This window comes from Tursiops truncatus, chromosome 8 (genome assembly GCF_011762595.2).
Source record: "Tursiops truncatus isolate mTurTru1 chromosome 8, mTurTru1.mat.Y, whole genome shotgun sequence".
NCBI lineage: Eukaryota > Metazoa > Chordata > Mammalia > Artiodactyla > Delphinidae > Tursiops > Tursiops truncatus.
Genome location: NC_047041.1, coordinates 81,251,005 through 81,263,178, shown reverse-complemented (window position 1 = coordinate 81,263,178; position 12,174 = coordinate 81,251,005). Strand labels below are relative to the sequence as shown.

The 12,174-nt window shown below is 36.3% G+C and overlaps 1 protein-coding gene across 1 annotated transcript in view; it reads left to right on the top strand.

Annotated features, from left to right (window-relative positions):
* The window catches only part of DCDC1 (doublecortin domain containing 1), a 452,054-nt gene that overhangs the window by 406,918 nt on the left and 32,962 nt on the right, over positions 1–12,174 (top strand). Inside the window, exons 27-28 of the mRNA XM_073809437.1 lie at positions 116–209; positions 7,787–7,957. Coding sequence (XP_073665538.1) covers positions 116–209; positions 7,787–7,957 — 265 coding nt within the window. The remainder of the gene's footprint in view (positions 1–115; positions 210–7,786; positions 7,958–12,174) is intronic.

The window sequence follows — 12,174 nt, the reverse complement described above, 5'->3', positions numbered from 1 at the left end:
CATCCATTAGCACAGAGTATGTATGGAGACAAGAGGCAACACACAGATAAGGGGCACAGAGGGAGCTCTAAGTTGTCATGCTGCTTTGTAATGGGCCTAATCCTGTTTTCCCAAGGACCTTTCACCTGGTGAGTAACCCAGACCTGGTGCTGGCAGTGTCTATGACCAAGGCTGGAGATGAAGTCTGTGGCTATCCAGTTATTGCTCAGGTAAGATATGTAGAGGCTGAAGAGTAATTATAGCCCTTTATTTAGTTAAATTTAAGGAAAGCTCCTTGCTTCCTTGTTGTAGAGAAAGAAAATGGCTATCATAGAAACCTATCTTGAATGCCATTGTTAAAATATTTACAATAGTCTGCCTAGATTTCAAATTGAACATGTTCCTGTAGCTCTGAATTTAGTTTAATCCAACAGATGGTGATTGTGGGCTTGCTGCATGTCAGGAGCTATGCTAGTTACTTAAATCAAATCCAATGGCAAGCGTGAGAAATTATCCCAATAGCATTCATAGCATCTCAGTGGTGGGTGCAGTCAGGTGAATGGCTGTTAGATGCGTGCATTTTAACTTCAGTGATTTGGAGACATAAGCAAGTCCCCTCTCACCTGGCAACGGGTGGGAAAGACCGTGGTCAGAGGAGTCTTTCTGGAGGGTGTGAGCTCTTCAATGCTAATTCTACTGAGACTCATTTGAAATATACTTTCAACATACTTTTGCAAATGCTTATAGCAGCCAAACAATTTTTGGAGACTCCAGAGAAGGCTGGTTTCATTTGAATTTTGGGTAAAGACCTATGGGGTTGGTTTTTTCTTCCCCGCTTTTGTCTGTTATCCTTACTTACCAAAGACACTCCTAGACGGGTATATATTTTTCCTTGTTAGGAGGAGAAAAAGTTTAGGAGTGTCCCTGCTCTGCATTTACTTTCTGTATCCTCCACAGTATTTGCCATCTTTGTGTTGAACAGAATATACTGTCTCCAAATAACATTTGTTTTATTCCATATTTTAATAACAGTGAGGCAACTTGTTTTGCAGGTCCTGAATCCAAAATTGGGATATAGCAATCTGGACAAATACCAAAGCTTAATTAAGCCTTCTATCCTGATGAAAAATATGGACTAAAATTTTATTCTAGGAGACACAGTATATATAACATCAAATTTTTCCCTGTCAGGTGCCTCTTTGGCATGGACCACAGTGAGATAAAACCTTATGCAGATGCAAATTTTGTACCTTAATCTGTTACATAAAATTATAGATATGGATGTTTTCCCCTAAGGTTCCCATTTTATAAGAAATGAGTTTGATCCCAAAGTTATTTGTATTACCTTTCAAGAATTTTTTCTTTGCTTGGTGTTTCGTTTTTATTTCTTGAAGCAATCAGTTTGTGAGAATATATTAAAGTTCATGTAAAATAATAAAAATGAGACATGTTAAGTTAATGTTACTAAACCCCCTCCCTGTTCCTTGAAATATAATCTTTGTTTTCCATACCTCTGAGGGATGCTCTGTTGTTTGACTTATTAAATCAATTCCTGAGATCATTTATTTTCCTCTTCACTATCAATCTCTCCCTGGTAAAGTAGGTGTTATTCATTATAAAGTTCCTTGAGGTGTCATGATATGTTTAGTTGGAACTAATCTAGTGGTTTAAATTCCTTGAAATTGAAACTACTCATTTTTTTAACTTATGCTCAAACCAAGTTTTATAATTACAATAAAGATGCTGTTTCTAATATATAAAATGGAGTGTACTCACATTTTTGAAAAAAACCTTCTTGATAACCAGTGAAATGTAAATTAAAATATCAACAAGGTACTATTTTTCATTCATTAAATTGATGATGCTTTGGCAAGAATGTGAGGAAAAGAGGCAATTTCGTATAATATTGGTAGAATGGTAAACTAGAATAACCTTTCTAGAAAGCATTTGATATGATAAAGCTTTATATTATACATCACAATTTTTTTAATGATCCTGTTCTGGTTTTTTTGAATTTTACTTTATTTATTTTTTTATACAGCAGGTCCTTATTAGTCATCAATTTTATCCACATCAGTGTACACATGTCAACCCAAATTGCCCAATTCATCACACCCCCACCCCCACCCCCACACTGCTTTCCCCCCTTGGTGTCCATACATTTGTTCTCTACATCTGTGTCTCTATTTCTGCCCTGCAAACTGGTTCATCTGTGCCATTTTTCTAGGTTCCACATATATGCATTAATATACGATATTTGTTTTTCTCTTTCTGACTTACTTCACTCTGTATGACAGTCGCTAGATCCATCCACATCTCAACAAATGACCCAACTTTGTTCCTTTTTATGGCTGAGTAATATTCCATTGTATATATGTACCACATCAGCTTTATCCATTCGTCTGTCGATGGGCATTTAGGTTGCTTCCATGACCTGGCTATTGTAAATAGTGCTGCAGTGAACATTGGGGTACATGTGTCTTTTTGAATTATGGTTTTCTCTGGGTATATGCCCAGTAGTGGGATTGCTGGATCATATGGTAATTCTATTGTTAGTTTTTTAAGGAACCTCCATACTGTTCTCCATAGTGGCTGTATCGATTTACATTCCCACCAACAGTGCAAGAGGGTTCCCTTTTCTCCACACCCTCTCCAGCATTTTTTGTTTGTAGATTTTCTCATGATGACCATTCTAACTGGTGTGAGGTGATGCCTCATTGTAGTTTTGATTTGCATTTCTATAATAATTAGGGATGTTGAGCAGCTTTTCATGTGCTTCTTGGCCATCTGTGTGTCTTCTTTGGAGAAATGTCTATTTAGGTCTTCTGCCCATTTTTGGACTGGGTTGTTTTTTTCTCCCAATCTGAGGGTTGTCTTTTCGTCTTGTTTTTGGTTTCCTTTGCTGTGCAAAAGCTTTTAAGTTTCATTAGGTCCATTTGTTTATTTTTGTTTTTATTTCCATTACTCTAGGAGGTGGGTCAAAAAAGATCTTGCTGTGATTTGTCCCAAAAAGTGTTCTTCCTAGATTTTCCTCTAAGAGTTTTATAGTGTCCAGTCTTACATTTAGGTCTTTAATCCATTTTGAGTTTATTTTTGTGTTTGGTGTTAGGGAGTGTTCTAATTTCATTCTTTTACATGTAGCTGTCCAGTTTTCCCAGCAACACTTATTGAAGAGACTGTCTTTTCTCCATTGTATATCCTTGCCTCCTTTGTCATAGATTAGTTGACCATAGGTGTGTGGGATTATCTCTGTGCTTTCTATCTTGTTCCATTGATCTATATTTCTGTTTTTGTGCCAGTACCTTATTGTCTTGATTACTGTAGCTTTGTAGTATAGTCTGAAGTCAGGGAGTCTGATTCCTCCAGCTCCGTTTTTTTCCCTCAAAACTGCTTTGGCTATTCTGTGTCTTTTGTGTCTCCATACAAATTTTAAGATTTTTGTTCTAGTTCCATAAAAAATGCCATTGGTAATTTGACAGGGATTGCATTGAATCTGTAGATTGCTTTGGGTAGTATAGTCATTTTCACAATATTGATTCTTCCAATCCAAGAGCATGGTATATCTCTCCAGCTGTTGGTATCATCTTTAATTTCTTTCATCAGTGTCTTATAGTTTTCTGCATACAGGTCTTTTGTCTCCCTAGGTAGGTTTATTCCTAGGTATTTTATTCTTTTTGTTGCAGTGGTAAATGGGAGTGTTTGCTTAATCTCTCTTTCAGATTTTTCATCATTAGTGTATAGGAATGAAAGAGATTCCTGTGCATTAATTTTGTATCCTGCAACTTTACCAAGATCATTGATTAGCTCTAGTAGTTTTCTGGTGGCATCTTTAGGATTCTCTATGTATAGTATCATGTCATCTGCAAAGAGTGACAGTTTTACTTTTTCTTTTCCAATTAATATTCCTTTTATAAATTTATTTATTTAGTTAGTTTTCGCTGTGTTGGGTCTTCGTTGCTGCACACGGGTTTTCTCTAGTTGCGGCAAGTGTGGGGTACTCTTGATTGCGGTGCGCGGGCTTCTCATTGCAGTGGCTTCTCTTGTTGCAGAGCACAGGCTCTAGGCGTGCGGACTTCAGTAGTTATGGCGCACGGGCTTCAGTAGTTGTGGCACACAGGCCTAGTTGCTCCGTGGCATGTGGGATCTTCCCGGACCAGGGCTCGAACCCGGGTCCTCTGCATTGGCAGGCAGGTTCTTAACCACGTGCCACCAGGGAAGTCCTGTATTCCTTTTATTTCTTTTTCTTATCTGATTGCCGTGGCTAGGACTTCCAAAACCGTGTTGAATAATAGTGGTGTGAGTGGACATCCTTGTCTTGTTCCTGATCTTAGAGGAAATGCTTTCAGTTTTTCATCATTGAGAATGGTGTTTGCTGTGGGTTTGTCATATATGGCCTTTATTATGTTGATGTAGTTTCCCTCTATGCCCACTTTCTGGAGAGTTTTTTTCATAAATGGGTGTTGAATTTTGTCAAAAGCTTTTTCTGCATCTATTGAGATGATCATCTGGTTTTTATTCTTCAATTCATTAATATGGTTTATCACATTGATTGATTTGCATATATTGAGGAATACTTGCATCCCTGGGATAAATCCCACTTGATCATGGTGTATGATCCTTTTAATGTGCTGTTGGATTCTGTTTGCTAGTATTTTGTTGAGGATTTTTGCATCTATATTCATCAGTGATACTGGTCTGTGGTTTTCTTTTTTTGTGACATCTTTGTCTGGTTTTGGTATCAGGGTGATGGTGGCCTCATAGAATGTGTTTGGGAGTGTTCCTTCCTCTGCAATTTTTTGGAAGAGTTTGAGAAGGATAGGTGTTAGCTCTTCTCTAAATGTTTGATAGAATTCATCTGTGAAGCCATCTGGTCCTAGGCTTTTGTTGGAAGATTTTGAATCACAGTTTCAATTTCATTACTTGTCATTGGTCTGTTCTTATTTTCTATTTCTTCCTCATTTAGTCTTAGAAGCTTATATCTTTCTAAGAATTTGTCCATTTCTTCCAGGTTGTCCATTTATTGGCAAAGAGTTGCTTGTAGTAGTCTCTTAGGATGCTTTGTATTTCTGCGGTGTCTGTTGTAACTTCTTTTTCATTTCTAATTTTATTGATTTGAGTCCTCTCCCTCTTTTCCTTGATGAGTCCGGCTAATGGTTCCTCAATTTTGTTTATCTTCTCAAAGAACCAGCTTTTAGTGTTATTGATCATTGCTATTGTTTTCTTTGTTTCTATTTCATTTATTTCTGCTCTGTCTTTATGATTTCTTTCCTTGTGCTAACTTTGGGTTTTGTTTGTTCTTCTTTCTCTAGCTCCTTTAGGTGTAAGGTTAGATTGTTTATTTGAGATTTTTCTTGTTTCTTGAGGTAGGCTTGTATAGCTATAAACTTCCCTCTTAGAACTGCTTTTGCTGCATCCCATAGGTTTAGGATCATCATGTTTTCATTGTCATTTTTCTCTAGGTATTTTTTGATTTCCTCTTTGATTTCTTCAGTGATCTCTTCGTTATTTAGTAATGTAGTGTTTAGCCTCCATGTGTTTGTGTTTTTTACATTTTTTTCCCCTGCAATTCATTTCTAATCTCATAGCGTTGTGGTCAGAAAAGATGCTTGATAGGATTTCAATTTTCTTAAATTTACTGTGGCTTGATTTGTGACCCAAGATGTGATCTTTCCTGGAGAATGTTCCGTGCGCACTTGAGAAGAAAGTATAATCTGCTGTTTTTGGATGGAATGTCCTATAAATATCAATTAAATCTATCTGGTCTATTGTGTCATTTAAAGCTTCTGTTTCCTTATTTATTTTCATTTTGGATGATCTGTCCAGTGGTGTAAGTGAGGTGTTAAAGCCCCCCAATATTATTGTGTTACTGTCGATTTCCTCTTTTACAGCTGTTAGCAGTTGCCTTATGTATTGAGGTGCTCCTATGTTGGGTGCATATATTTTTTAAATTGTTATATCTTCTTGGATTGATCCCTTGATCATTATGTAGTGTCCTTCCTTGTCTCTTGTAACACTCTTCATTTTAAAGTCTATTTTATCTGATTTGAGTATTGCTACTCCAGCTTTCTTTTGATTTCCGTTTGCATGGAATATCTTTTTCCATCCCCTCACTTTCAGTCTGTATGTGTCCCTAGGTCTGAAGTGAGTCTCTTGTAGACAGCATATAGATGGGTCTTGTTTTTGTATCCATACAGCAAGCCTGTGTCTTTTGGTTGGAGCATTTAATACATTCACATATAAGGTAACTATTGATATGTATGTTCCTATGACCATTTTCTTAATTGTTTTGGGTTTATTTTTGTAGATCCTTTTCTTCTCTTGTGTTTCCCACTTAGAGAAGTTCCTTTAGCATTTGTTGTAGGGCTGGTTTGGTGGTGCTGAATTCTCTAGCTTTTGCTTGTCTGTAAAGCTTTTGATTTCTCCATCGAATCTGAATGAGATAATTGCCAGGTAGAGTAATCTTGGTTGTAGGTTCTTCCCTTTCATCACTTTAAGTATATCATGCCACTCCCCACTGGCTTGTAAAGTTTCTGCTGAGAAATCAGCTGTTAACCTTATGGGAGTTCCCTTGTATGTTATTTGTCACTTTTCCCTTGCTGCTTTCAATAATTTTTCTTTGTCTTTAATTTTTGCCAGTTTGATTACTATGTATCTCAGCATGTTTCTCTTTGGGTTTATCCTGTATGGGACTCTCTGTGCTTCCTGGACTTGGGTGGCTATTTCCTTTCCCATGTTAGGGAAGTTTTCAACTATAATCTCTTCAGGTATTTTCTCGGGTCCTTTCTCTCTCTCTTCTCCTTCTGGGACCCCTATAATGTGAATGTTGTTGTGTTTAATGTTGTCCCAGAGGTCTCTTAGGCTGTCTTCATTTCTTTTCATTCTCTTTTCTTTATTCTGTTCCACAGCAGTGAATTCCACCATTCTGTCTTCCAGATCACTTATCCGTTCTTCTGCCTCAGTTATTCTGCTTTTGATCCCTTCTAGTATAGTTTTCATTTCAGTTATTGTATTGTTCATCTCTGTTTGTTTGTTCTTTAATTCTTCTAGGTCTTTGTTAAACATTTCTTGCATTTTCTTGATCTTTGCCTCCATTGTTTTTCCGAGGTCCTGAATCATCTTCACTATCATTATTCTGAGTTCTTTCTCTGGAAGGTTGCCTATCTCTACTTCATTTAGTTGTTTTTCTGGGATTTTATCTTGTTCCTTCATCTGGTACATAGCCCTCTGCCTTTTCATCTTATCTATCTTTCTGTGAATGTGGTTTTCATTCCACAGGCTGCAGGATTGTAGTTCTTCTTGCTCCTGCTGTCTGCCCTCTGGTGGATGAGGCTATCTAAGAGGCTTGTGCAAGTTTCCTGATGGGAGGGTGATCCTGTTCCTTTATTAGCAATTCTACTTGAGTTTGTTCTCAAGAAGTTATGGATTTACACAAACATTTATTTTATGATTGTTGATTGCCCTTTTGCTTATACTAAGGAAAACCTGAGAAACGATCTACATGTTTAACTATTGGATATTGGTAAATTAAAATAACCTAAGATCAAATAGTATATATCCTTTAAAAAAAAAAAAACAAGCAAAACTAATGCCATTACCAAATTGTGTGCATTTTGTGAATACATTTTTGTAAATCCAAGAATTCATATATATATGTATAATCATCAAATATCAATAGTAGTTATCACTACCTAGTAGAGTTTTGAGTAATTATCTGTACTTTCTGACTTTATGCAATGAAAACTAGGACTGCTATAAACAAATCATAACCTCTCCTATTTGACTCCATATTTTGTCTCATTTTTTTCAGAAATACAAACCACATAACAATGGGACTTCTAATCAAAAGTGGAATTACATGACAAATATGAAAGCTTTTATGGCCTTTCATAGCACTACACTGGATAAGGAAGTCACAGCAGCAAATTATGCTGGTATTTGTACATCCTCTGTGATTAAAGAGAAATACATTGATCAACCAGTAAGTGATTCCTTCCTACTGAGGACAAAAAAGAGGGGTGGGGGAATGGATAAGTCTAATAAAGCAAGAAACTTTTTTCCAGAAAACCTTAAGTTCACACAAATTAAACACTGACTTGTGAGTGAAATCACTTAGACTCTGTGATTCTGGTTAGGAAAGAATGAAGGAATATTGATATTACCCTCTTCTCATATTGTCTGATGGCTCCCTATCACCATCACCATCTCTGGCTCATCATCAGCTCACCAGAACAGGCATGAAGCAGGATAATCACACATACGTCACTCCCACAGGTGTGCTGGCCACACTCGATGTCACTCCCCTCCAGAAAGCATATTAAAATGCCAATGATTGTAAGTTGCTTTATATTACATTATACCAAGCATAGGGCTAAGTATGATATACTCTAATTTTAAAAGAAATAATTTCTCAAGTTTGGTCCTTTAATTTTTATTAGTAAGGAATTATTTGCACCATACTTTACAGATACCCGAGATATTTGTGGGTCAGTGGATCAAGGCACCTTGCTATTGTTGATAACCGTTGGCCTACAGAAAACTGAAATCTCATAATGTATGCACATTACAAGACTGCCCAAGGCCCTCTTTACTGTTCCCCTCAGTCGTCTCTAAACCACTGCTGCTTCTTCACTCGTCATTCCCTGGCTCTACTGAATAAGAGATGTCAAATGTACCGTACCATTCTGCATGTCTCTGGTTTCAACTATGCTCTCCCCCCCGCCTTTTTCTCCTTTTTCTGTGATCTCATACCTGTTAGACAGTATGCTGCCAAAGACTGCTGAAGTCATCTTAAAAAGAATCGAGTCAACTTGAAAAGACTCCAAAGATGAGACAATTTAAGCATCAATATGACTATTGAATGCAGTGGATTGACATACATTAGATATGTTTAAATCCATATGCTCATAGAGATATTAAACAACAGCAACAACAACAACTCAATTTGTCACAATTAGATGATGCTAAGGAGCAAATTTGCTACTTTGAAAACCAGTAAATAAAGAATCAAGCATTTATTTTTCCCTTCCTTTATGAACCGTACCTCAAGATAACAAGACAGTTGACAAGAAGAAACTTCACTTCGTAGAAATACCCCAGCTAATACATGAGTAAAGTATGAGGAAATCAGAATATCATTATACTGTGAACTTTCATAAATTAATGGATCTAGGCAATGATCATCAGTAGCTACTAACGTAACAAAAAGAGACAAAAGAGTTGCTCCTTGATAGAAATACACTGTACCATTTATGATGGGGTCTTGCCCCCCCAAATCTAACTGGAGAAAATGTACAATGAATAATTACAACAAAAGAAAAAAGAAATAAGGAATGTGAAGATTCAGAGAGACTTAGAGGTATTTATACTTATTATAAGGTATTGGCCTTATTGTGATTCTCTTTCAAATAAATTGTAAGGGAGTCAGAGAATTGTAGAAATTTGAATACTGACTGAATATTTGATTATATTAGGGTATTATTAATTTTAGGTATGATGTTATAGTTATGATAAAAGAGTTCTTATTTGAAATTTGGGAAGGATAAAATTTCCCAATTTTCAACAATATTTCTTCTAAAACATTATAACTTTCCTTTCCTACTAGTTAAATGATAACCTATCTGATAGAAATTAATATGGTTAATCTGAAGAGTACAATAATATATCAATTCTAGGATTCACAAATTTAAAAAAATGCTTATCTCTCTTGGACCTGGGAAAACCAACTCTCTACACAAAGGCTCTAAATCAGTAATTAATTCTTAACCTTTTCAGAGATGCAGACCTCGTTGAGAGTCTCGTGAAAATTATGGATATTCTTTCCCCCCAAAATGCACATGTGTACACAGCACTTTTTGTATAAAATTTTAGGGAGTTTGTAGACTCCCCTTGAAATCCAATTTGGACATAGGGTAAGAACTTCTTCTCTAGGCCACATTTGCTTGGCAAGCTTAGAAAAGAAAACTAATACGAAGTAACCATTACATGCTAGAAAGCTACTGTATGTTAGATACTGATGCAGTATTAGTTATTTTTACATAGATTATCTTATAATAAATAATATAACATAAATAATAAATATAAACAATATCAATAATTCATTAAATTAAGATTGATGAAGCAACTGAATAATTTATTCACAGTCACACTAGCTATTATATATACAGTAAGCGTCATTGTTGATCAAACAAACTCCCTGTTATAGACCATATTTCTATAAGGTCAAATGAACAGAGCAAGTTAGTCATTTCAATAAATCAAGGAAACTTTATAGAGGAAAATAAGCAGTCAAACCAGTTGCTTGGTATTCTGTGTATTGAGCCAGCAGCTGACTTGCTGAACTTTTAAACTCTGTTTGCATTCTGTAGACATAGCCTAACCTAGGGAGCTACCCCAGTGTATTGCATTTTCCTTACCAGCAGCAGTTTAAGTGTTGTGTTAAGGGTGAATGAATTAACCAAAAATTCAGTTTGCATTGTATACGTGTACCATTGCCAAAATAAAACAATTTGGGAACCATCAAAATAGTAGCACCACAGTCATAGGGATTGATGTCTTAATGAATGAAAATACATTTTCTAGATACTGTCATAGGCTTCTTTTTTTTTTTTTTTTTTTGGTGGTACGCAGGCCTCCCACTGTTGTGGCCTCTCCCATTGCGGAGCACAGGCTCCGGACGCGCAGGCTCAGCGGCCATGGCGCACAGGCCTAGCCGCTCTGCGGCATGTGGGATCCTCCCAGACCGGGACACGAACCTGTGTCCCCTGCATCGGCAGGCGGACTCTCAACCACTGCGCCACCAGGCAAGCCCTCAATAGGCTTCTTTAGTGTAATAAGAAATACCATTGGCACACGATTCATCATGAAGTCCGTGTTTTTCTGTACAAATTATTCTGTATGTAGTATTCATTCAGTTCCATCTGAGAGGAGATGTTTTAATTTTCTGTCTCCCAGTAATTTTAAGGAAAATGGAAATCAGATGTGCATATAGAGAAATCCATAGTGGAACTTAAGAATTACATCTTCAAAAGTATCATCTAAATGTTGGCTTTGAATTGAGGTAGCTTTAAGTATTTAAATGGAATAGTTGAAGAAATATGACAAAGGCAAAAAAACAAGAACTTGGAATCAGAAGTCACAGCTTCATACTTCAGCTCTGCCACATACTACTTGAATATCCTTGGATTAAAAACTTCCCTCTCTTAGCTTTTGTTTTCTCATCTGTAACTTGAGAATGATGACATTAACTCTGGCTGTACTTAACTTTTAGCCTTGTGAGGAACAAAGCAAATCAGAGTCTATATAAAAGTGCTTTAAAATGTTCATGCGTATTCAAGAGTAGAGAGACTAGTTCAGTGAATTCTCATATACCTATCATCCAAATTCAACTATTATCAAGGTTTTGCAATATTTACAAATCCTAGACATGATACCATTTCACCTCAAACTTAAGCATGCACCTGTAAAAATTTGACCATTTTCTTACATTACCATTATGCCATTATCACCTAATAAAATTAACAGTAATTTTTGGCCATCTACTACCCTGTTCATAATAAAATTTCCCAGGTTTCCTAAAAAATTCTTCTTATGGTTGGTTGGTTTGAGTCAGGATTCAAACAAGGTCCCTATGTGACGCTGGTCGCAGAATCCATCCTATAGAATGCCTCTTGTTTGGATTTTTCTGTTTGCTTCCTATGGCATCCTTTAACCTGTTTCTCTGGCTCCCATAATGCCTATAAAAGAAATTTAGCACTGGAGTTTAATTATATTTATGTTCAGCATTTTTTGGACAAGAATCTTCATAGGTTTTACTGTGTATTTCATATTTATCACTTATGCAGGGATACAGTGTGGATTTTCCATGGGCTCAGGTGATTACAACCTAATCTCACATCAAAAAACAATTCCCAATGACTTTTCATTTAGTGTTGCCTTTTTTGTGATCTTTGCCTAAATCAATAATTTCATTAGAAGTTTCAAAAGGGTCAATTTTTAAAAGTTCTATTATGTTCCCTGACATATATTAGCTGAACTTTTAGTGTAAGGAAGAACTTTACCTCTTCAACTAGGTATTTGACTGCCCAGAAATATGGTTTGTAAAGGATGGTAGGATAAATGCTTAAATTGTTCTATCTAAATTATCTATTGCAGTAGAGCAAATCACCTGAAAATTTAGTGGCTTAAGCCAACAACCAT